The following is a 26,317-nucleotide window of genomic DNA, read 5'->3' as shown; positions in this document are numbered from 1 at the left end:
CCCTATACCAAGAGTTATATTCTGGTCACTGGGATAAAACCTGAAATGCAAACCAAATTCAGACACCCAATCGTTGATAAAAACAGGCCAAGAAGCCTACCAGAGCCTAGCCCGTGGTGCAGCTCACTTGCCTTTCAAAAATCTTCCGTACAGGTCATTACGGGCTCAGGCTTCTAATGGTAAAAAGTACTTGTTTTATATTTAAATTACTGATTCATAACTTTTGTTTGGTAAATCTCAAAAAAATTACTGAATTAGAAATCTGTAAAAAAAAAAAAGCAGGATGTAGGGAGGGTAAAAAACCGAGCCGGACGTTACAGATTTCAAGCTATACCACAACAATCTAGGAAGCCTCTGAGCTCGATGCTACAGAACACAGAAGAAACAGATGAACCTTCAATGTGAGCATGCTCAGGGTGGTCAGCAGGGAACGGGAAGTAGAGAAGCACAAGTAAATCATGTCTCACAACAGCTGCTGTTTCATTCCCTCACTGAAAAATGGACACAAAGCTTCTTGGGATTTTCAGGTTTGGTTCCCCCCCCCCTTCTGGACAACGGAGGCAGGGTTAAAGCATGTTCCTTTCCTCTCCCCTCTCCCCATTTCAAAGGATTTCAGTTACTATTCCAACCTCAACAGCAGCAACAGTCATTCTGGGTTCGCAAAAACCTCCCCTCCTTACCGCAATGATTTCATCTGAGCATGCCCAGTAGGAATGGTTCAGAATTATACCAATCCACCTACAGAAAACGCCAACGCAGCTCCAGCTCCCATGCTGCAGAGTTCATCGGTTTGCTGGAACAGGTGGGGTGTGTATATGTATGTGTATGGGTGGCTACAGGGGCCTGGCACCACAGCCCTGCTCACTGGCCCTTGCAAATGACACTGGCATCGCTTTCCTTGAAGATACTGGTGTCCACCGTAATTCTACAAGTGTAATTAAATACTCAGTTTGCGAGGATGACCACTTCCAGTGTCATAGGATGATGCAACATCTGCAGAAGCGCTGTCTGCTGCCCCCGACCGAAGGAGGTGGAGTCACAGGCGCGAAGTAGGCATGGACTTTAATATTGGGTAAATGGGTCTGAAAAGACAAACACAGCGTGTAAAGTGACAGGGGCAGTGGCAGGGCAAGAGTCAAAGAGAAGTTGAAAGCAGCCTGGCTTACTTGCCTTCAGACTACAAACTAACACACACACATAAGAACTGGAGTCGAACTCTTTCAGTTCACCAGCGTGATTTCCCCACAGACTGCGGATTAGCAAGTTCTTTCTGTTACCAGAAAACAGAGGGAATAAGAAAAAATGATGCTCTTTCCTCCCCATTAATCCTGTGGTAGCTGTGGGGAACAGAACAACGTCTAACTGTGCAGATCCGTGTTCTCTTTGCAAATAAAATGTTGTTATCGGCACTCCTCTTTTACAGATGGAGAAACAGACTCGGGAGGGAATCGCTGGGACACAGAGTGCCTTAGCTGAGCGGCAGCTAGTGACAGAGCGGCCCTGGCTCTGTCCCACTCACAAGGACACGCAACCTTCCCTACAGCAGACCGACTCTATGACAGGATTAGCTTGAGTTATTTACATGGGAAGTGCACTACAGCCTACGCCGAGCATATGAAGTAGTCGAGAGGAGGTGCCACTCGACACATTTGCTGTGGCACTACCTCTTGGCCCCCCGTTTAGCAGAGCACTGTCACGTACGAGTGCCTGTAAAATGAGCACTCGCACGCTGGGTCCCCTCTGTTCCTTTCTGCTGCTACTCAGTGGACGCAGCAATTATATCTCTTCCCTGCCAGCTAGCGTTCATCCCCATCCAAACTTCTGAGTGCAGGACAGCTATCAATTCCATAGATTATGGTTCTCACAATACTTTTGAGAATGAGCACCAGATCACGAGGAATCCGAAACCTCAGCCCTCCCTCCTCCCCACCAGATAAAGCGTTCAAGTCACAGCCTTAGCGGTGTTTTAATTATTATTTTTTTTTTTTTTACCCTGAGTCTCTTGATCCCTGCCCGCGTGATTTGCTGACAGTCGTACAGTTCTATCCTCTCCAAGCTGTGGCAGCTTTTCAGGTGCTCCAGGGAGGCATCCGTGATCAAAGGGCAGTTGTCCAGCTCGATCACCTCCAAGCGGTCGTGCGCGCAGGCGCCGTTTCCCAAGTGACGAATCCCATCATCCGTGATCAGCTCACAGTGGGACAAACTCTGCATCCAAACAGAGCAAGTTAGCAGCCTCTGCCATAGGCAGGCAGAAGCCAACACCCTGCCGGGGGGCACCCTGGGACGAGTGAGAAGACGGCCCGCATTTCCTAAGTTTGGACTGGTTTGCCACGCTGGTGTTTTGGAGGTCTATAGTCTCTCCTTGCACTGGAGCCACTGCTGAGTTTCAGACTCCAGGCACCGGGCTCCATGGGCCTCCAATGGCTAACGTGGGGGGGAAGACTCATAGCTGAAGTGCAGTGGGAAAGGCTGCTGCTGAAGGGCGAGACCCACAGGGCCAGGAGACAGGACAGCTCAGAAATGGAATATTTATCTCTGCTATCGAAGAAACCATCTTCGTAAAATCATGGAAGGGACCCTGTCACTGGGTCTAAGAACTAGCAGAAATACGTCATCACCTACTTGGTACATTTTTTTGGGGGGCTGCATCTTAAAAGTTCTTGAGGAGGAAGCGGGGCTCGAGCTAGGAGATAGCATTAGCCTGTTGCTTTGGTGAGGGGCACAGCGTGCAGAAGGAATGGCTGCACAGGGGAACCCACTGACTGCATCCCCCCCACCTCCCAGGACAGGTTCTCCAATGATGACAACGGAGCAGTACACGCAGGGATGCAGAGGAGACCGCGACTAAATTCCCAGAAATTTAGACCAAGAGGAACATTGCTTTCCAGAGCCAACAAGCTTTCCAGGTCTCAGTTGCCCAGCTCCACACTACGGGTGAGAAGGGCTGCAGTCTCCTCTCCTACAGATGGACTGACAGCCCAGTTTGTAGACAGATTCTGCTAGGCTTGCTGAGGACAGCCAGAGGCTGGTACCAGGAGAATCCAGTGTCCTAGAATTCATTTTCAGGCAGCTGTGGGTGCCTGGCGCACGATTAATGCTAGCGGTAGGGGAGGGACAATAGATTCTTCAGGGTCAAGTTTCTAGCTGAATTCTTCCAAGCCTTCGCAACATGTCTATGAAGTCAAAGAGACAAATCCCCACGGGCAGTGCTTAAGATCCCTTTGTTTATAGAAAGAAAATGCTGAAAGTCTCACTTATAATACTCACCAGAACCTGAAGCCGTGGACAGTGTATGGAAAGCTGGATTAGCGTACTGTCTGTTATCTGGAAAAAAAAGAAAAAGCCCTTTCATGCTGGGTGCTTTGCACAAGGACTTTTCCCCCCCCATGAAAGAAAAACTGCAAACTTTTGCCTTATCCATGACAGTGTTCCCCACAGTCACTCTCCTCAGCCCCTCAGGAACTCATCTCCTGCGTGACCAAGTTTCAGATGTACAGATTCTTCCGCTCCCTCATAGAAATCAACTGATGTCCTTAAAGGACCACTAAGACGTAGGTATTGTTTTTTTTTAACTTCCTTAAGTAGCTCTCACGAAATAAGCTCACACTTAAGAGAAGCAAGTGAGCAGACCTCTTCAACACCCCAATGTCTCCTAAATGTTTGTCTCTGAAAGTACAAGAGGTGTTCAAATCCCCTGCCAACACCTTGGTGGATTGCTGAGTTGTTCCTCTTTATTCTTCAGGAAGAAAGAGACTCAACACACTGGCTTTCTAATCTAAAAGCATTCGGAAGGGAACTCGCTGGGCTGTCTTTGTTCAATGCAGTCAGTCCAAGGACACAGCCTGATTTTTCTTCTTCCTTTTTTGGGTTAACTTTAAATCACTTCCTGTCTGGACTATTGTAATTTCCTCTTGTGATCTCCTGAATTTCTGCCCTGTAAACATCAGGAAGCACAGAATACTGGGGTCACGCTGTTCTCATGGCAGGAAGCAAAATCCTATTATCTCCGCTGTCTTTATCTGAATCAATTTCAAATCTAGCCTTCGGGTTCGAGATTTTTCATGGGATCTTGAGTAAATTCAGCTGTTTTCCCCTGTAAATGCTACCTTGAGATGGTTATCAGCTTACGGCACATACCCTACAGAACAGCGTATAGTCACCTACGAGAGACCTCCTTAAAACTAGTGAAGACAGCTGCAGACGCAGCAATAACAGACTCATTACGTTACATCCCACTGCCTTTGAGGAAGGCTAATGGTAGCATGGGCACGCCAGTTTTATTTCAAGTTGTTGCCACGTCCTCTATAAAATCATTGCTGTTCAAACAACCGGGCTATGTTTTCTTCAAAACAGGTAACTTCCATTATTTCTAGCAATATGTGCAGCACAAACCTCGCCTTATGCGCAGAGATCTTACCCTGGGACTTTATCTTGTGCCAAGGGTCACAATTCACACATCTATGACGTGACCTTCAGGACATATCTATTATTATTAAAGATTTCTTTTATTATTTACAGTAGCGTTCGTTACTATGAAATATGAACAAAGGATCAAACTACAAAAGCAGTATTTTCTTATCCAAATATATCCGATCTCCTTGCTCAGGATTCTAAATCAAGTTCTGGTTTATTGACAATCCACTTTTTCACGATCTTTCCACACAGCTGTGACTGTGCTAAAAAAAAAAGTAACAGCCAGAGGTGGCACCTCCTACCTGGACGCACTCTTCCAGGTCCATTTTTTCAAGCTCATGGCAGTTCTAGGAACAAACAAAAGATCGAACACACGAGCTAAGTGCAAAGTTCAGGCAGCAAATATAAACACAACTACAATGAAAACAGTCCTTTTTAAAAATTAAGGTTTTTCCTCCGTGAAACATCACAACAGAAAGGAAAGTTCGCTGCTTCTTTACAAACACCACCAAACATAGTAAAGGAAATCTAGCAATTTCACTCGTTTAAAGGCACCGAGTTTTTTTATTCATAGAAAGTAGAGGAGGTTAAATTTAGGGTCAGTTGTATAGAACACAGATTAATCTAGAAAAAAACCAAACAGTAAAGTGTATAACTCTCGAGTATTTAACATTTCACGTAGTTTGGATGCACATCCTTCTAGATGTGTGGGTCAGGACAATGCCAAAGATTACAGACAACCTAATTTTTGTAACTTAGCTGCCACTCCAACGTCGAGATTGAAAGCATTACAAAAATCTACATTCAAGAGAAAGCTACTGTTTGTTCATATCTATCACGAAAAGACAGCAAAGCTACTTGATGAAAAAGTGGAAACGAGCACTTACCCTAGCTAGAGTGGTAAAGCCCACATCTGTTAGTTGAGAACACCTTGCAACTTCTAATATTCTGCACAGAAAGAATTTATAATAACCATGGTGGAGTCATTTTGCTTTTCAGAGTGTTTCATTAAAAGCTTCCAGCAACCCAGAAAAGTTTGACCCGGTTTAGGCTGTGCTCTCTGAGAGGATAATTTGCACAGAGCATCCACCCTCTATACCTGAGTGTAGGTCACAGGGAAAGAAGAAAAGAAGTCAGGCTAAAAGAGAACTCCAAGGGTCATCCAGTCCGTACCCTGCTACGAGGCAGGGAGGTCTAATCCGACAAATGTTGGACTAAGGTGCTCTTAAAAACCTCCATTGCTGGACAATCCACAACCTCCCCAAGTGATCTCTTCTGGTTTCCACCCAAAACACAGATCTCATCGTGAAAAAGGGTGTAATACACGACAACCTGGCAGATGGGCATGAAAGAATAAATATTTAATGCCGCGACAGAAGAGTCTGAAGTCTTCTCAGAGGCGAACTGCTTGCTTCTGTGACAACAGATAAACTTTCTGGCAGACAGCTACCGCAGCTCTACAGAGGTTTGCTTCACAATGTTAACATATTTAGCTACCTTTATAGAACAGAAAGCCAACTTGCCTGAAGTGCGTTACGCATTTTACCGTATGCAGCTTAATGCTGTAGAGCTGCAGCGGAACATAAACACAGAAACCATTTGGAACCGAAATCATGTTTTACCTTCCTCTTTCAAAACTGGTTTCCATACATTTGTATGCTGCACTTCGTACCCACAATCCTTTAAATGAGCTTATCACAGAAAACAGTTGCGGCTTCCCCCCCTCCCCAGAAGACATGTATATTATGCCATTTAAAACAGGCCACTCAGCTGTTACAGATGTCAGATAATAAAACTGGCCAGGTGCAGAAAGAAAAGACATTTTCTGAATTATAGTGAAGTCTTCCTGAAGAAGCCTGTCCTAGTTAAAAAAAAAGTCTTAAAAAAAATTAAAAAAAGCAAGCACCTGCAGAGATGTCACTGGAAGCCCACTCTGTCAAGCAGAGTGAAAGCACAAATTCCATCTGCTACAAAATCATAATGAAAACCCTGTTAATGTCACATGCCAAGAGGAAACAATGTTGTTTAAATGTGTTTTCAGTTCTCGATACAAAAATAACCTAACCTCAACTGTTTTTCATAAAAGAACAAAAGTAGATACACAATGGTGTAAAAGGAGACCGCTGCTAAGCGAGCCCATTGGCAGCGCACACCACCACGGCACGGAGCTCTTTTACCACTGTTTTACTCGCGCAAGTTTAGAAACCAGAAGTTTGGGTAAAACTACGATCATCCCACCGCAAACGCCTGGAAAAAGCTCAGTGATAAAAAGTGCACTTTCAGAAAGACCTTCAGAGTCTAAAATGCCTCAAATATTACACGACCACGTCACCAAGATCCTTTGCTCAACATGCAGCGGGTCACTGGAGCTCGGGTAACTGCAGTGAAAACTTACCTAAGCCTCGGGCAGTTCTGTCCCAGGGCATTCAGGATGGCATCTGTAATGTTAGAGCAGCCTGAAGCACACAAGGATTGTAACTTGTGGCATCCTCTGCATATTGTAATGAGACCATCATCTGTTATTTGCTACAAGAAAAACAATAACAACATCACAAGCCATAACAACGTAGGTGGAGGTGCAAGGCACTGCATATTTTCCTTCTCAGACTTCCAACCAGGCACTTAACTGAGGCCAAGTTATGCTGCTTTCAACCCAAAAATGCATTCAAATATTTCACTGGAGCAGCTGAAACAGGATAAGCCACGTTGAAGTGACTTGTAAACATTCAGAAAGTGATTCCACATGCATGGAAATGTTTCTGAGCTTGGGCCACGTGAGCGATGGGGGAAGGCCTAGACTCGGTCTCCTGCCTTCCTTTGCAACCCTTGCTTGTAAAGACCTTCTTGGCTGAAACTCAAGACAAGAAAGCACCTAACAGTCAGAGCTACCCACAAAATAAGCAGCAGGTTGTTTTCACAAACAGCCTTTTAAAAATACCACTTCAGTGGTTTGGGACCAAAACCTGAACTGCGAGAGACAGGCTTACAGCCCAGATCATGTTAAATTCACCCCGTGGCGCGGCAGCTCCATCGACCCGCTGCGTCCCCAGACACGCAGGGTCCGTCCAGCCCCGCGTGCTCTGCTCACAAGTCTGGGATGGCAACAGTGCACGAATCTGCTCCAGATGTTTCCCCGTGTGAGCACATGGGGCCGGGACTCAGTGTGGCTGTGCCAAGGAGCTGCACGGGATCCAGAGCAACACAGGCAGTGGGATGAGGGGAAAAAAGGGACAATAGGTGGCAGAGGCCGTGCATGCCGGAGGACCAGGTTAAACCTCACTGAATTCTTAGGTTCTGGATTTTCAGAGGCAGCCAGACTCAGTTCCCACAGAAAAGCACCAACCTAGGGACTGGCACTGCTTCTTTTAAAATAGCAAACAGCAAGCCTGTTGAAGAAACTGAGTAGAACTTGGTATTTTCAGTTAAGGCGATCAAGAACCTTACTGATTTTCTTCTCCCTTCGGCCTGTTTGCCTCTCCCCTTCCTGCCCCTTCCCTAGAGCCCAGACGCAGGTCTGGAACTCGCTAACAGTCCAGCCCCTCCTCTGCAAGAGCCCAGTCTCAGATGGATGGGCACCAGTCTCTAGCCAGTCTAGTAACTGGTAAAGCTGCTCCTTAAACAGGAGTGGGAAAGGACAGCCCTGCAGCCCCCAAAGTCCTTGCCCACTTCCGTGGAAAAGGAAGAGACTGCCCAGTTACTCACTGCGTCAGACTAACTGCATGATGGTATGTACAAAGAGCGCATTCTAATTTCTTTTTTTGGCATAAATATACATTTTTGGCGCTGCAGAATAACTGATTTAGAGCCCTTCTGTGCAGGGAAACTGCACTTCTTGGTTCAATTTTATGAAGAGACCGGGGGAACCGCCTGGCTAGATCACCACACAAACACTCCAGCCCGATGGAAAGAATTTTTCCAGCTAGTCGTGCAAATGAGTTTAGAAGCCCCGTGGGCAGGGCAGAGAGGCAAACAATTCTGACAAACTGAATGCTCTAACACTGTTTCGGGGGCTTATCCAACATTACTGGACGTTACCAAAAAGCTGGTTTTCATCAACTATTTTTAAGAGTCTTGCAAATTTACAATTGCCCTGTCTGCACAGATGATGACGTTTCTGGGATGGAGTACATTCTGCATGGTTCTGCTTAGGGATGGTCTCTAAATGCACAGCGATGGCTGAGTTGGGAAATCATAGGAAGCTGTACTTACTAAGCATGTTTGAAGGTTTAAAGTCACCAGTTCGGGACAATGTGCACCAATGTATTTCAGGGCTTCATCCTCAAGCTGGAAAGAAAAATTCAGAGACTGAAGCAACCTGTTAATACTTGAAGCAATCTTCAAAATAAAGCTTTAAGAACAATAAAGCATCTGTGGCTTGGATACCTACGGGGGAGGAGGGCAACGCACTGCAATCTCAAAATACACAGCAATAACTGCATGCCCTTTTTTTGTTTTTAACATCTCAGGAACAGAGTTCAAAGACCCACAACACTGAGTTACTGATTTAAAGAAAAGCTGATCTGATCAAACATGCGTAATTAACAAAGCAAGTAGTGAAATCAGAAACTATTTACAGGAATTAAGGAAACGCTTCACTAGTGAGGGCCTGTAAGTAACACTGGTTTTATATTGCAATACTGGAACTCAAACAAAAGTCTTATTTCAATGTGAGGAGCACAAACATATCCAGGTTGCTTTCTGATGATAAAAAAGCCTGCTATTCTTAAATGTATAAGAACAGATGGCAAGTAATTGATAACAAGGATGTATTGCCATCAATATTACTCACGACTCCATAAACTACTAGAAACTCAAGCTGTTTCTATGACCTGAATTCTCAAAATAGGCTGAGATTGTTCTACCCTTAATCAAGTCATTTTTACAGCCATGTATACCCACCTCACGTATTAAAAATCCAACAGTAGTATAAATTTAGAAAAGCTACTGACTATAGCCCTTACAGCTGGGCTTGCTTGTGCACACAAGGATATCACTGCTTTGTGCACACAGCCAGCGTATTATTGCTTTGCTTATCGTAACAACCTTTCAGGACTTTCTGTGTGCGTGCACAGGAGAAATATGCTTTTTGCAAAATAAAAACATATAGCTGTTTATCTATACACAGCAGACAAAAATGGCACTTATTGACTCATACTTAAGGAATCCCTACCCTCAAGGAAAAAAAAAAACCCACAAATCCAAAACAAATAAGCACTGTCAGTGCTCGGGTACAAGGGCCTAACAGATCAGAGATCATTTTCCAGATCTACCTTGAGGCTCCTAAACTCTCGGGAGTCTCTGGGTCACAGGTTTCAACTCCTGCAGGGTCAGTTTTACTCTCCTTTTTCAAGGACAAGATTTGAGATACACGTTTGCTCCTTTCTAGCCTATCTGTCCACATTAAAAAGACCCCAGCCCACTTAAGTACAAAAATAAGAATTAGGCCCCACATTCTTTGTGAAATAGCTTTGCGAGGAGCTCTTGCTCATTAAAAGAGTAACGCTCAAGGTTGATGTTCCCCACGCCCCAGTTCATAATTGATATAAGTCCTTAGTAAAGTTGTAATACAGGGAAGTATTTAACATATTAAACTTTTCAATGATTCACTGGGTAAGACAGTAAAGAAAGATTAAAGGAAGTTAGTCTAAATAACAAAAAGTATAACATGGGGGCAACCCCCCCCCCTTTCAGCTGTAAGAGTTAGCGCAGCATTTATATATTCCGAAGTACAAGCATCACAGTCTCTGCAGCCCCTTCAAAATGCACTGTTGTAGCTCAAGAGCTATACGATATACTTGAGGGAATAGTACTATGCTCCTGACTGGCTGCAGAGATGTCTCTTCAAGGAGTCACATACACAGTGATTCTCTTTGACTAACTAGAAGATCCAAACGACACGTAGAGGAAATTCAATCACCAGCGCAGATGAAAGTACTGTCATGCTTTCTAAAATTTTCTGAGCCTTCAGAAATGGATGGGTCTAGCTATGAATAACAGTTATCTCCTCTTTATAAAAGTTTGCTCAATGTGTTCCCGATGGGGAAAAAAGAAGATTGATTCTACAGCTAGATACGCAATTAGTTCGCTGTCCCACTATTCATGCTGAGCTCAAAGCTATTAAAGAATTTCAATAAAAGCAGTTAATCTCCAACAGACAGATTGTGAGTAATTTCAGTAATGTAACATTTCTGGAAATAGAAAAACCCACAATACTTCATCTCCACACTTCCAGTTACAGCAGAAATACGCCAGCTGTTATTATTCAATTTGAGCACTCTCCATAGAGCCGTACCTGCGTGCAGCCTTTCAGAAACAGGGCTTTGAGTCCACCACAGCCTCTCACCAGAGCCTGGATGCCATCCTTAGTCACTTGGTCGCACCAGGAGATATTCAGCTGTTCCAGCAGTGGGCATCCCTCACTTCGGGGGTGAAAGGAAAAGCGCGTGGGAACTTGGGTTTTGTTTTGGAAAGAAATCCTGCTTCAAGGCAGAAACTAGGAAATCCCCATTTCTGGAACCCACGTGAGCACAGATGTACACCCGCACCCCCACACCTACAGGCAACACTTTTGTCAAACATCATCTCCAGATGCGAAGAGCTCTCCAGAGGCAGTATCAGGAGCTCTAAAGCAGGGTGTTAGCAGGGTAAGAGACCACCGATTTATCCCATTTTGGACACCTCCCAGCTCCTACACGAGGACAGACACTATGGGCTTTCTGGATCTGAATACAACCATACCACCCTCAACAAAAACCAGAAATAGGGTCGATTTCTGCCATGCTGCTTCTAACTTTCCAGGTGTAACTTTGCATTTGCAAATAGCTGCCAGTCGCAGTAACACTCAAGTGTAATTTGTAATTAGGAAGAGATATACATGCTGTCATGTATTTAAGATGCTGCAGCACAAATCTGACCATGTGAAATGAGAGACAAGGATGAAGACCCTCAAGGGAAGGAAAAACCAGGCTCAAAGTATTTTAATGTAGCTACAAAAATAATTGAATCATTCATTTGTTCTTTCAAATCTGTGTTTTCTTCTGGTGCCTAGATTCATCCTCCAGTTTTTTTTCCCCCGTGATACAGCTTTTCTGTATTTTCTTTTATTCTACTGGTATACCACTTGGATTTTTTTTTTTTTTTAATAGCTTGGCCTCTATTGTTACCTTTAGTGTTATTTTTACCTCCTTTTCTCTGTCCCAATATCTTCCCACCAATGTCTGTCTGTCCCTTCCTTTTCTAGATTACTTGGCAATTCCATTTAGCAGATTTAAGCAGTTATATGTCTCCTAAGCAGTTTAAAAAGACAAATAGTCACATGCTGGTGTTCACCTTCTAGCTATGTAAACAATTGCTAAGTACGCAATGGTGCACTTACAGTGAAGAAGTTGACTGTTAGTAAACGAGCACTTTAAAAAGGCAGACTAAGACTTTTGTCTCCCCCAAAATCCCTCCTCCGAGACTCCAATAGAATATAATTCTTCTTCTACTGCTAATAACTATCAGGACCGACACAAACAAGGTCGAGGGCAGCTTTTACTGAATCCTCCTCCTCCTCTGTCTCGGCAAACCAGGAGGCACAACGTGTGAATGTTGAGCTCTGCTGGGGAATGCCCGAATTCTAATCACAGTTACACCTCAGCCTGTGTCAGTCTCCTCCAAGGCACACGAGACACACGGGGCAATGGTGGGTCACGCTATCTGGAATCAAGGGGCAAAAGTCAGTGTTGTTGACTCCTACCTCAGTGCTTTCAGAGAGAGGTTGGTTATGGAAGTGCAGGAAGCCAAATCAAGGTGCCTGAGTTTAGAGCAGAACTTACTGAGGCTGGTACACGTTCTGAAAGAGAGCACAGAAGACACACTCATGCCATAGATTTATTCAAAGCCATATACATTTCAGATGACATGCGTTATATTATCTACTGCAGGCACAAGCCTGGCCTTCCCTTAAAAAGGAAACTGAGAATTTAACATGGTACATGCAGAAAAGGGGATGACAGGGCAAACAGATAAGAACGTTACTCACGCATCTGTGATCTTGGTACAGCCATTCAGGTTCAATACTTCAATATTTCTGCAGTTCTGTGCAAATGTCCTTTAATAAAGAAAAGGGAAAACAGTATTTTTCAGGCAATGGATATCCAGATGTTTTACAGCATTTGTTTTAACCCTAACACATCAGATTCAATTTTACAAAGTTGTCTCAAGCAAAATAAATAAGTAAATAAAATAAAATAAATAATTTATGTTGCCCCATATCTTGCCTTGGGATTTCCCAGCCTAAAGGCAAAAGCTTGTAATTCAGTGCCAATGACTACTTAGCCTGGAGCAGCAGCTGGCATTGTTCTAATGAGAATTGAGAAAAATGGCTACTGTGTGAAGTCAAAAAATTATAAATTAAAAAGGCTTATATGTCACCGCTCTTGATGTTTTAAGTTAGGCACACAGGCTAAAGATCTCCGTTCCAAAGTGTTCATAAATTATTCCAAACTTCTGTGGTTGTAGAAACCGAATCATCCTTTACATCACAGTTAAGAGCAGAAAGAAGCCATACCACTACCTTAACGCATTGTCTCCCACTCCTAGACAGCCACGCAGGCTTAACTTCCGCAAGAAACCCCCGCATCTTTTAGAAATATTCTCAACTACTCGGCCCTGTCGGAGACAGAAAGAATTACATTAAAATCCAGAAGTCACCTGATCATTCAAAAAGTTGAATTCAAAACTTTGCAGATTAACAACAGTTTGTTATTCTCGGTAAAACAGCGCTAAGAAAACAAAAATGCCATGATAATAATCTAAGGCAGGGACAGGGAGAATTATTCAGCTTCTGAAGATGGAGAGACAAGGAACAATTACCTAAAGCTGCTCAGGCTAATGACTGAGGAATTTCCTCCAGTTCAGAGCTCCCGGACATCGATACAGACTACCCGAGAAAGATGAAAGAAGCCATGCCATTGCTACAACGTGGGCGGTAAGATTTACAAATAAGTACAGTCAATGTACTATAAATGGATATAGTTAAGTTTCTATTCAAAATAGAGATGAGGCAGAACCAGCCCACGAGTTTTATTCTCACAGAAAAAGGGATTCAAACATTTGTGTTCAAGAAAAATCTAGAAAAATGCTTTTTTAATTTCAAATTTGTAATCAGTGGAAGCCTCCAAAGACCCCGCTACAAGCTAGCATTTACCCAGCTATCTCTCACTGTGAATGAAGTGCAAAAACCGTTGAGAGAATATTTCTATCAGTGTCCAGAAATGCCAAACTTTCCGCTCTACTTCAGTCTACGCGGTTGCTCATCACAGAACAGGAACATCACTCGGTTCTTCAAGTACTAGTTGGCATTTAAGACCTCTATGACGATGAAGATACTCTTCTATAATCTTTTTCCAGTCCAAAAAAATATCAAGCATCAGGCTCGGTACAACGTAATACCACAGTGAAAACAGGGACACCAGCTTAACTAGATCTCTGCACGGGCTTCTGGTGACATCTGGCCACTCGCTTTCAGGGGCTACGGGAGCAGCTCTACGGCCGCAGCGTACTGCTGAAGCGCTGCCCTGGCTGAAGCTCGACCTGCACATCCGTGCAGAAGGGCTGGAAAACCTGAAACAAGTCCGTGTGTTTTTGCAATTCCTCTAGCAAGCCTATGAATTCATATGCTTGAATTAGAGGATTCAAACACGTTTATATAGAGAATTTTCATCAACCGATAGATTTACGATCCTTGAAAGCAAACAACATTCAGGACACCAGGAAGTCTAGCGGGTACTTTTAGGTCAGGTACAACATATTCAAGCATTTTGTTTTAAAAGGGGAAGTCTGTGCTTATGCAAGAATATGCGTTTGATGTACAGAATGGTGTTAGAGAACAAAGAGACATTAAAACCATGCAAAAACCACTCAAGAATGAGAAAAGCCTAGTTTGTATTCACAGCACTCCTGCCTCTCTCCCTCCTACACAGACCAACGACAGCAGCAAGGCTGAGCAGCTCCGTCCACGTTCCCTGCTACCTCCACAAACCAGGCACCACCGATAACTTTGCTCTACCTCCAGGAAAGTAAATAATTATATGGGTCCAGAACTTTCAAGGCATGTTAAGAGATAAAGTATTTATTATCAAGAACAAAAATCACACCATTTACTTCCTTCAAGAAGCCTCAGGCCACTCAGACCCCTGCAAGCATGCAGAAGTCACAGTATCACAGGCCTGTTCCTTTATCCGTGCGTCTCAGCTGCTTAGATACCCGGCTGGCAGAAAGTGATTATTTTAACTCTTTCCTCCACAAATAATGTGTGTGTTTCCCACCAGTTCCCACAAGGTGTGAATCTTCAGTCATCATCTGGTTTATGCCTCTGTCTATAACGAGTTAAAATGATACACTCCCTATCTCCCTCCTCCAACATGTTTTAAAGAGGATATAACATTCTGATAAGAAACTTCAGGTTTTTCTTCTCTTCCCTTTTCCTGATTAATGCAATTTTAATTTTAAGAACAGCATGACAACAGCATCCATTCCTATCAGTGCTGCGTAGTCCACGTCTAACAGATTTAGGACAGCTACAATGAAGCATTTCCAAAGCTGCATCTTTTAGGAACAATTTTGACCTCGTCCCCCTGAACCACCTTCACTTACATTTCAATTTTCGATATTAAAGATAGACGGGAAAGGATAGACATATTGCAGGCCATGTTTCAAAAGACATTCAGTCTTAACGGTCTAAGTCAGCACTATGTTAACATTTCTTTGAGCGAAAGGAAAAGTAGCCTAAATTCTGCTATACAGAAGCAGTAGTTTTCCACAAGAATGTACCTATTCTACTTATTTTTGTTTTCAGAACACACACAAAAATACTTTCCTTCTGTTACTGCCGGTAAGTCTTGATACAGATATATAATTCTGTCCATTTTCAAAAGCTGAATGGATTGCCAAGACTTTAAAAGACTCCCTGAAGCTAAGAAGAACTGAAATTAATGATTTCTATCTCCAGGGAAGGTAAAAAGGGTTACGCTGGGAGTTATTAATCCAGTCTAGGCTGTAATTACATTTTAACAAGAAAAATGGGTTTGTATGTCACTTAATTATACCTCAATATCCCTCTGGAAATCAAACAGGTCAATTCGCTGCCAGTTACTGCCATCCAGGGCCAGAACATTCCATGCCTTTAATCGGGGGAAAAAATGTAAATGTGTTGTTAATATGAAAAAACCCGTCAGTGGGGACCTAGTTACAGTTTGCTCCTTTTAGAAACAACATTCTGTCTCAGATGTAAAAGCAACAAGTAATTACAGCCAACAAGGAAAACCGTGCAGTTACCAGAATCGCTTGCTCGGACAAGAGTCCCCTCACCTACACGGCACACTCTTCGCAAGTCCCCAAAACAGGCAAGCCCGCGGTGCCCCAGCCGCTTCTGCTCCCAGGGGAGGCGTAGATGCTGAGCCCGGGACAGGAGGCAGTGCTGGAGCGTGGGCATCTTCACAGTCCTGGCTGGAATCTAATCCCCTCTGCAGCATCACCAGCTAAACCAACGCCTTTAAAGGATGCTAGCAGGACCAACATGAAGATGAAGGACACCAGGACATGGGCGAGTCCCAGAGGAGACCCTACACCAGGCATCTACGCTGACAAGAGAAGTGAAGCTAGTCTGAGGGCATGGAGGACTCTGTGGCGCTGGGACAGGGGACTATGCGGCGAGATCCCGTAAGCGGTGGGTGAGGCTGTCATCTCGCACACCTTCTCTCTTGCCTCCAGCAGAAAGAGATGTTCAAGGCAGTTCCACAGCTTGGTGCATGGGGTGCCGCGTCCCACAGATGGAGAAATTCAAGGCTTTGTAAGCTGTCCAGATAAAGCATCCAGCTCTTACCTGAGAACTATGCACCACTGCCGGAGTGACAGTGTTTACTACCTCTGACTCAAGTGTTTGTTTTGGTTTTTTTAAAGAAACAAACCAACCTGGTGTGGTTCATGCTACAAATGAGAACCAGGAACTGAAAGTTAGTAATTCTGTCCTTAATGAATCAAAAAGGTTGTCAACACAGTACTGTACTTGAAGCTTTAATTACATAATCAAAGTAAACAACTAGATCTCATAATAACCATGAGTCCATCATTATGAAAGAGTGCATGTCTATAGGCATGTTTTTATACTACATCTATTACATGCACTAAGCTACAGCTCCTTCACAATATACTAGTTCTTGCGCAAGCCACGTATAGACTTAGAACAGCCGACAGAACTGTAAGCATTAATTGATTTTCTGCATTTTAAATCTCATTGCTGACATTTGTTTTAAGGTCTAGTTACCGCCATGATAAAAGTAATAGCTCCAGTGGAAAAGAAATGCATCAGTGGATGCAAGTTATAACACAGCATATTTTAATGTCTAATGTAGGCAACATTACATACAGCCTTTCTGTAGCTCTGCGCAGATATTTTAGTCCTTTACAACACATGCTGTGTCACATAATGACTAATACGTTCTCTGATGCCCCGTGGACTGCGTAAACAGGAGCAAGCGACAAAAATGGGAGTACGTCTTGACACTGGCAAGTATCTGACAGCCCATTTTGGTCAATATTGTTCTGCTGGAGCGGTGAATTTCGGCTGGAAGATCTTTCACTAGAAGACCTACATTATTCAGAGAACATGGGATGATAACTGTAATGCCTAGACATCACACAGGGTATTTTTTAATGCAAGTAAAAATGTTTAAACATAAGGGGTTTTTTTATTCTCATGTACTCCAAATAATGAAACAAGTTATAGTTCAAGTTTGAACCCAAGATTGATCAGTTTTGTACAGGTGTCCCTCAGCACCGGCTCTGCCAGTACGGTGAACACACCACTAGAAACACCTTTCCGTGTAACCGACTGTCCACTCTTGCTGCAGTAATGCTTCCTCTGTGTGTCTTATTAGATACTGGCAGGATAAACTATCTGAACAGATCTGGTAGCTCTAGATAACTGGACCTGTAGTTGGAGGAATTTTCCCAAGCAAATAATCCAAGATGGATTTCATTAGCTGAAGCCCACAAAACTATGAGCTACTGAAGGAAAAAAACATCCCTAAATAAAACAGACACTCATTTTTGTCTTCCATGCTTACATCCAAGCAGGAAAGCAAGCTTTCACTGACTGTGCAGCATCTTTGCGAATCAAAATTTCTATATCCCCACTAAAAACCACACGATGCCATTTTAGACTCATCCAGCTTTGGTATTTTCATCAGCGCAGGCCTCCTGTACAAACCCAGGCTGACTGGAGAGTTCTTGGGCAAAAAGTCAGCCACCTCCCCTTTAACCTGCTCAGGGCCTGGGACACGGGGCAAAATGGTATGCAAGCTTTGAGTCCCCCTTCACTGGTGCCATCAGAAGTTTCTGGTATTGCGGCGTTAATACAGGACACTAAATAACAATAGTTGAGTTGCACAAAGCTCCCTGGTACAAATCCTCCCGGTTTGACAGGCTAGGGAAGGCTGGAGCGAGAGGACTGTCACCCAAATCCAATCAACTGTTAAAATCCACCAGCAAGGAGGAAGGTTCTTACCCGGGAAACTTGAGCACAACGACACAGAGTGACCACATCCAGGAAAGAGAAAATTCTGTAACAGAAATAAAAGTTACCTTATTGGTTATCTACATTTAAAACAAAGAGAACGTGGAAAACAAAGGGGAAAAAAAAAAAAAGGACTGGAGACAGCAAAACTTCTTTGTAATTCAGTTGAAAGCAGAACTGTGAAAAGAAGCGCAGACCTAGCAGTTAACAAATGAAAGCAAAACACAGCTACTGAGCCACTGTGAAATATTAATCTCACACCTTGTAGTATTTACTGACAGTAAACTGAACGATTATTTATCTAAACAGACACTTACAGATATTGTGTAGCTTAACAGTCAAACGCTCAGTTAAGTCAGGATATGGCAGAACAAACAGTCACGTTGGGCTGTTTTGGCTCCTGCTCGACACAGGAGCATCGCTCTGCCCGGCACCGCTGTTCAACAAAAACAACATCTTCAGCAACAGCTCTCCAAAAGCGGACGGTGTAATAATTAACGGTTAATAGATCAAAGCAACACGACAGCCTGATTTCAGCGCACGGATTATTTCTTCTTTTTCACACAGCTCTGCTAAATATGAAGTGTTATTAACACAGAGGCAGGAGGAGCATTTTGCTCTGCAACACCGCAAAGCAACTTGCACAGCGAGATGATTTGTTCGACTGTGTCAGGACAGCGTCTAGGAGAGACGCATTTAGGATTAAGCCGATGCGGTCTCTCCTCTGTGGTATGTCGCTCCTCTGCCAGGGCACACCCAAGTGTTCTGGCCAACACCCTGGTGTTGCTGTCCTGTTTACTGGGATAAAGGAGTTAGACAGTAATACTTTGCAATGCCATACTGGGCTAAGACATCCATGCTTTTATCTCAGGCATATACACCCCTGTCCGTGACTGCAGGAAGTACCAAGCCCATTTAAAGCTCCCAAATCAGTACAAATTTATCAATATGGTTGTTCTATGGTTTATAGTTATTCAAACAATCATACGCCACAAAACAGAGAAAGTCAAGTGGGCAGCAGAAAGATAGTAAGGTCTCATTCTCTTTGACAGCAGTTATAAAAGTGTAGGATGAAATGTTTTTGCAAAGATAATACAAGTGTTTGACTACAAGAAAACACTTGCACATACACTTTAATATTTTAAACTTGAGGACCACCAGAAAGAGAAGGCAAATGTTATCAGTTGCAAGCGTTAAAGGCATGGGGCAAGCAATTTTATTCCGGTGCTATACACTATTTTATAAAATACTCTTGTCAGATGAAGTATGGTTGTCCAGGAGAAGTTCTGAGAACAAACAAAACTCCACTGCTCCAAAACTCTCCAGACTTTCTCAAGAGAACGGCGTATGCCCAAATTAGCAACTGTTTGGATACCTGCAACACTTGAGTCATCTCCCTACAAGACCGTGGGCTTGGAGAGGGGCGTACGTAAGCTCTCCTGTATTCTCAGCAGACCTGCCTGTGCTGGAAGAGGCTCAGAAGTGAGAAGAGGTTGCTGGCAGCGTGTTCTTTTTGTGCTACTTATAAACTTAAACACCCTGTACTAACGTGCTACTGAAACTCTAATATAAAAACCAAGAAAGCCGTATGATGTATTCGTCTCCCCAGGTAGGTACAAAGAATACATTTGAATGAGTAGCACCGATACTGATAAAGCTGGGGGAAGAGGTGCCGAGAACAAGGAACAAACATCATGTGCATCACAGATAAACTGCACTTTGTCCTAGAGATCAACGATGAGGGGTTATACCCAGGCTTTTGCTACTGACACCACGTTTTGTACGCACCTTCAAGTGTGCCGCACACCTTCGCAGACGCTCATGTATTTATATATTGTTATATACAAGTGGCAAATCCTGGATTTTCAAATTTTAGGAGAGGACACAAGCAAGGCTGAGATGATATGATACAACCCTTGCATGACCAAGCTTTCTTCACTAGCAGGTATATCAAAAGCACTTTAGAAACATCAGTGTTGGTGGAAGAAGAGAAAAGGATGTTACGGATAAAGGATGAATGCAGATTATTTATCAAAACACAGATGCTTACAGGTATCACGTAGCTTAACAGTCAAACATTCAGTTAAGTCAGGATATAGCAGAATAAACAGCCACGTGCTCTCCTGTGTTTCTACACTGCCCAAAGACACTCACAGATTCAAGGAGTTTGGTTCAAGATACTTCTCATCTGCTCCTTATGCATCTCATCATGAGACAAAATTTACAGTGACATGCTGAGATATACGCAGTTAAGAGGTCTGGAAAGGAGCTAATACGCACTTTACCGTAACACTGTTTTGGGAGCCCACTTCTGGATTTCAGAAGCAGCTCCAGGCTCACTTTCAACTGCTTACAGACAAGTCCTTCCCTTGAATTCAATGTCATTTATTCACGCACGTATGTGAGCACTGAGGATTTATTTAGCACAATGTCAATGTACAACAATACAAGGAAAGCCTGGGGAAATGATAGAAGCTAGGGAAAATTCTTACTTTCAGCCTAGATTCCCATCACAGGAGCAAAAAAATATCAAACTCCATGGGAACAGCGGTTAGGTCAATAACTACGCAAGCTTTCTGGATTTTCATTAAAGTTGCTTTCTCCATGGAAATCCCAGGCTATTAATAACCATCTCACCCCTCTATCAGGGCTATTAGGTCTTGGCCAAATTCTTTTCTACTTCCTGCTCCTGCTCCTCCCTTCCCAGTCTGCCCACACAGTAGAAGGGTTGTCAACACAGCAAAACACTTGCCCCTCTCACCTCTGAGGTTAACGTTGCTGAGCTTGGCCAGGAGTTCCCTTGTTGTCTAACTCAGGGACTTTGGCTCTGAAAAGCTTAAGAGCATTTTCCAGCGTTTTCTGAACTGCTCTTGCATTTCTTCAAAAATATTAGCCAATGACTCAGCAGAATCAGACTGCAAAAATTACTTTTTCAGCAGCAGCCACTACTGTGTTGGGCAGTTCGGTCATTTCAGAATTGGCTCCAAGTGCAACCCTTCACACGAACCGGAGAGAACAGCAGGAGCACGGTTACAATCTTGCAGGCACAGTGACCAAGCTAAGTTTTCCAATGCAGCCCTGAGGACAGGCTTTTTCTTCTCCAAGGAGCTGCTGGGGAACATTTAAAAAAAAAACAACCCAAAACCCACAAACAAGCTGCCCACGAGGCTAAGCAATGATTGAGCAGACGTTGTCTTCCAACAGGAGTACAGCACGGGTCATAAATGCTGGGTCTCTTTTCAGCAATCTGCACAGTATAAAATAAAGCAAAGGTAATCTATATGTTCACTTGAAATAATATGCATTCTTGCTAGTACCCTATGGCTCAATTAAAACTGGACTTGACAATGAGGAAACATACTGGGCTGACAGGAAATCTGGATGCAACTTAGCTAGTCAGTTCCAGACTCTGACTCTCAGTAATAGAGGAACAATTCCTCCTGGAATTGTTCCAAAGCACCAACTCCTTTGAAAATACCTCCTGCTCTGGTCAGATTCAGTTTGTGTGGCGAAAGAAAGTAGTACTTCAGTAGTAAGTGGCGAAAGAATAAGTAGCAGCAGGCTGAACAGTACTACTTGAATAATGGCTTTCCTGATTCTGCCTTAATCGATCAAAAGGCACATAGCTGGGATGTTTATTTTTACACCCAAGACACAGGATTTCTGTTTTGCTCACAGCTGACTGCTGTACTCTTACATTGGTCTTTTTACTCTTCAGAGTTGACAGTAAAGAGAATAATCCACACCAATAACTATCATCAAACAGCAATCACAGGTGAAGGCAAACCATGTATTCCAAACAGGAATTAAAACAAGTCTGGTATTGCAGCAGATTAAATTATTCCCCTGCAAAGTAACTCGCTATGTTTAGGGCTTTGCCTGAACAGTCCACCACCAGCCAATTTAGCTAAAACACACTGCAGTTAGAGCATTTTTCAGGTTTCAACCTCTTAATCCACTCAGGGTTTTCTAGGACTCCTCACTTTCCCACTGCCACTCTAATTAGATTAGGGTCAAAACTCTAATGAAATCCCTGGATGCTGCGGGCTTTGAGGTGAGCTAGCTTAGACCTTTAGCCTTCTAAAATTATCAACACCAGTTTATGTCAGTGACCCACAATTCAAGTTAAATTTCGCTCCGTACTCATCTCATGCTGATGGGCTGGCCAGGAGGAGAGAAACGACAACTTTGCTGCCAACTCACCGGTACCCCACGTGCTCTGTCGCTTCCTTGTCCCAAGCAGAACTCAAGCTCCCGAGGAATAAATCAACACGGGGCTTGAAGGTCAGATGGCAAAGCCAGTGCCGGTGACTGGGTGTGCTGAAAATGGGCTAGCAGGCAGCAGGAGGTGGCATGGAGCAAAAGCCGCTTACGCCAGGAGAGAATTGGAAACTGCTTGACCTGCCCATGAACCAACAAGGAAAAGACGAACTCCCGCAGCCTAGTCCCCTTCACCCTGCCAAGCATAAGCTGTTTAGCAGCCCCACGTCACGCTGAGAGTAAACCTTCTTCAGGAAACCAGCAGAGACCACCACTGCCACAGAAAAGCCAGGCTTGGGGTTTGGCTTGCGGACAAGAAAAAGCGACTGGCAGGCAGCCCTCAAGGAATGAATGTACCTTTTCAACAGGGCATCGCTAATGCCAGCGCAGGGAAACAGGGACACCATGCCCCTTCTGGGGAAACGACCACAGCCAGAGCCGACGTGGACCACGAATTCACCGTTCAGAGTGACCGAGCCAGATGCTGCCCAAAGAGGAGCTGGGAGCAGCAAAGGAACGAGGGCGGGGAACAGAACTCCACTTTTTGCTGGTTTGGCTCATTTTTAACTGTGTAAAGGTATATTTGCGTATAAAGGTGGAAGCTCCTAGAAACTCAGCTGGCAGGAGACAAAGCTGAAGCAGGTACGGCAGTATCAGGACAAGGATTTTTGACCCATCAGGTGATCTCTCTACCCACGTGCTGCAGGACAGTTTTGTTTAGAGTGCTGCTCTCCGGGAAGCGGAGGACAAACATCACTGCCACCGGCATCGTGGTAAGGCGGAACACGACACGGCAGCTGAAGCACGGACACGTTTAAAGGAGAAATTTCTGAGGACAGCCCTCCAGAGCGCTTTACACCTCTACCGCCGCATCCTCCAGACAAAAGCGTTACTGGAGTTGCACATTTCTGTATCTTGGGATGTGACAAAGGCTGCTGTTCACCCCTTTTATACCCTCCTACTCTTTATTTTGGTCAAGTACAGCTTTCCACTTTGCAACCACACGAGACATCAATGCCATCTGCAGAATGAACAAACCAGAGAACAAGACATTACACAGTAGCACTGCTTAAACACATAAGTCTTTGTCTTGTGGACAGTGACACTCATTTACAGGAGATTCCTGCAGATAAATGCATCCAAGTTTCTCTTTCAAAGGCTGCACTGTCAATCCACACTAATTAATTTTCACAGTATGCTAAACAGTGAATTCCAACTCTCAAAAACATTACTTATGAACTTTAACATTTATAAACTTCGTCTCCTGATTTCTTCTAGGTTCCACACAATCCTGAACGCTTGCTCTGTTCTGCAGCAGGTTAGGATGATTAGTGATACCAAGACACAAAAGACAAACACGTTTCCACAGGGCAGAAGCATGCGTACTGCTGAGAGCTCAGCCACACCGTGGCTTGTACCGACGAAATTCCCTGCTTGGTGCAGGACCTTCCCTCCTACTTACCACAAATCCTCCTCCAATTGTCTAGTAACGTTCCTCCACACCAGCTACCTCCTACAGCCCAAGATGTGCTTATTGGTCCCACTCAGGATCATTCCACTTTGACCGATCTACCAGAAAGCTCACCCATGCTCTAATCAAGGTCCTGCTCCTTGGGAGCCCTCTTGGCATGGCCTTCAGGGGAAATCTCAATTAAATCCCCACCCCCCCAACTTTTCCTCCCTACCAGATTCCCTGCTTTCCCTGTGCCGCACAAACTCCTTGCCTCATGTCAGTGCTCTTCACAACCTGTCCCCAGCCTACCTGCCCCTTGTCACCTTACCACAAGGGCAAATCCTGGTTTTGTTGCATCTGCAGTACCAGTACCTACTTGCTCCCATCAGAAAAAGAATCCCCTCTCAGAAAATCCAGAGAGACATTTTTCTCACTCTTCAAATTCCCCTTTTGCTGCAACACCAATAGCTCAGGGCAAGTGCTGGGTGAAGACAACTGCTGTCACCTGCAAAAAACTCTGCAAACTCATCTGGGCTAGGGCATCCTATCGTTTGTTACTCCATCCCGCTCCTCCCACAGGTTGCTTGTCTCTCCCAGCTGCCTGATGCTGATTTTTACCCAGCAATCTCTGTATGGCACGGACAATCATTTGCTTGTATACCAGGCTCAAAAACCAAATACCTGCATTATTAGCAAGGTGTAAAGCTTTAGAAGCCATACAACTTGCTTTTGGATGAATAATACTGGAATAAAAGAAACTGATCGGATTGGAGATACCATTACAGCAAACAGAGGAGGCAGTGCAGGCAAGAGAAAAGAGTCAGACTTTTTCTTCTATTAATTTTATTTCACAAGTGAGCTAGAAGCAGTTTCCTGTGTCAGAGCTCCTCTCCCCAGACTTTTTATTGCCATTAAGTGTTGACAGTACTACACAGTTTCTTGCAGTGTAAGAATTTTGTTCGTGTTAATAATTCAAGCTGCCACCTGCAATTGCCTTCACCGTTTACAGCCTAGCATCTCAGCTTAAAGCACTGATAAACACGACTTTACTTCAAGATGCCGAACTGTGATGACTGAGGTACAATCAACACACACATCGCCGCACTTCTCCTGCGCTGGGGAAGGCAAACTTAAAAGGGTACCCGTGTGCGTGTGCCTGTGGAAGGGCAGCACAGGGAGAGGGCAGAGTTGTCTACCGAGATCCACAAAGCCTGATCTGTTTGATCTTTGGCAACGGGACCATGCTGCCAGGTGTTGAACATCTCTCCTATTGACGAGGAACAGGACAAAGTCTGCTCGAGCATAACTGCAGCAGAGGAACTAACTTTATTTTTTAAAATGGAACACTTTAAAGAGGCAGAATCCTGTTCTACACATTAGCCTATACTTACCATTTCATTAAGGACTTGTTTAGTCCTATATTTCTTCCATCTACAAAATAGGCAACCAGTAAGTTAAACATTTTAAAAACCAAAACCTAATAATATTTAGCATAAACTGCTGCTGATGCAGACCTTTGATCTGCTTCTGTTTGCCTATGGCTTTGTAAGTGACCCAATCCAAGCTCATGATTTATGAGCATACCAGCAAAATCAGCTACTGGCTGCAAATAACAATACACAACACAGTCTCCAAGCTTACAGACTGAAAGAAGGCTTACCGAAGCAGCAGCTCTTTTGGAAGTTTTTTGTTGATCACAGCTTCATCATTGTTTGAGAACATCTGTAAACAAAAACAATTTAAACATTTTAGCCATATATTTTCATTAAGGAAACAAAACCTACTTTACTCTAGGGAAGAAGCTGCTGGTTAACGAGGCCATTTCAAGAGAGACATCTGGCCCAATAAATTCTCAAAAGATAAACTTTGTTCTCAAGCTTTCAAACTCCTGGATTGGACCCTAGTTGGAGAGAGTGTTATTACACCCAATACAGTTTAAAAAAATGGTCCAAGAATGCTTTGTGGATTGATGGATTAAATGTAAACCGAGATTTTTAATTTATCTATTAAAGTAAATGATAATTAGGGGGTACTCGTGGGCTGGCACTGACTATGGGAAGGTATCACCTACAGCATTACGAGGGGCTTCCATCTGCGTCAGTTCTGTGAAGGTACACCAAAGCACAGGCACTTTGAAACCGTAAAGGGTAACTACGCATCAGAACAAGCATATGGCAAACGGGTTGGAGGGAAGGGCTGTGACAAGAACGATCAAGCAGCCCGAACATCCAACAAACGGAGGCTGAAGGTGCAGGCACAGCAGGACTGGTTTCCCTAACAGTAAAGGGCGCGGAGTGCTGGTGAGCAGGAGCCTGAAGCATTACAGCGCCCGTATCGTTCTCGCAGCAAATTGAGAGCAGCCCTTCGGAGCTCAGGGACAAGCAGTATTTTTATTTTTTTTTAAATCATGAAGCATGGTTTAAAGGGAGACGTGGTCTTTGGTGCTGCATCAGGAGGAGAGATGATTCGGGGAAAACGCTGTATTCTTCCAAGGCAACGAAGCCAGAGCTGTTTGTTGTATTCCATAAGCTTTTTCATGCAAAGCATCATCATAGTGGCCAACAACTTACAAATCTGAAATGGACTTTTGGACCAAATAAAACAACCCCACTAGCTGTAAGAGTGAGAGAAGC

General features: G+C 43.9%; 1 protein-coding gene across 1 annotated transcript; it reads right to left on the bottom strand.

The window, feature by feature from the left end:
* Positions 1-7: 7 nt before the first annotated feature.
* On the bottom strand, positions 8-25,406 carry FBXL20 (F-box and leucine-rich repeat protein 20). Its single transcript, XM_009326908.1, has 14 exons — positions 25,345-25,406; positions 17,963-18,017; positions 15,504-15,578; positions 12,971-13,065; positions 12,437-12,505; positions 12,152-12,247; positions 10,706-10,832; positions 8,623-8,697; positions 6,809-6,939; positions 5,301-5,361; positions 4,716-4,760; positions 3,268-3,324; positions 1,993-2,205; positions 8-1,082 (listed from the first exon to the last, which is right to left on the bottom strand). The coding sequence occupies exons 1-14, from the start codon at positions 25,404-25,406 to the stop codon at positions 975-977; spliced, it is 1,269 nt and encodes a 422-aa protein (XP_009325183.1). The 3' UTR covers positions 8-974.
* Positions 25,407-26,317: the final 911 nt, after the last annotated feature.

Source organism: Pygoscelis adeliae, unplaced genomic scaffold, assembly GCF_000699105.1.
Source record: "Pygoscelis adeliae isolate BGI_AS28 unplaced genomic scaffold, ASM69910v1 Scaffold641, whole genome shotgun sequence".
Taxonomy (NCBI): domain Eukaryota; kingdom Metazoa; phylum Chordata; class Aves; order Sphenisciformes; family Spheniscidae; genus Pygoscelis; species Pygoscelis adeliae.
The sequence above is the reverse complement of the archived record's forward strand: the minus strand, read 5'-3'. Positions and strand labels throughout refer to the sequence as shown.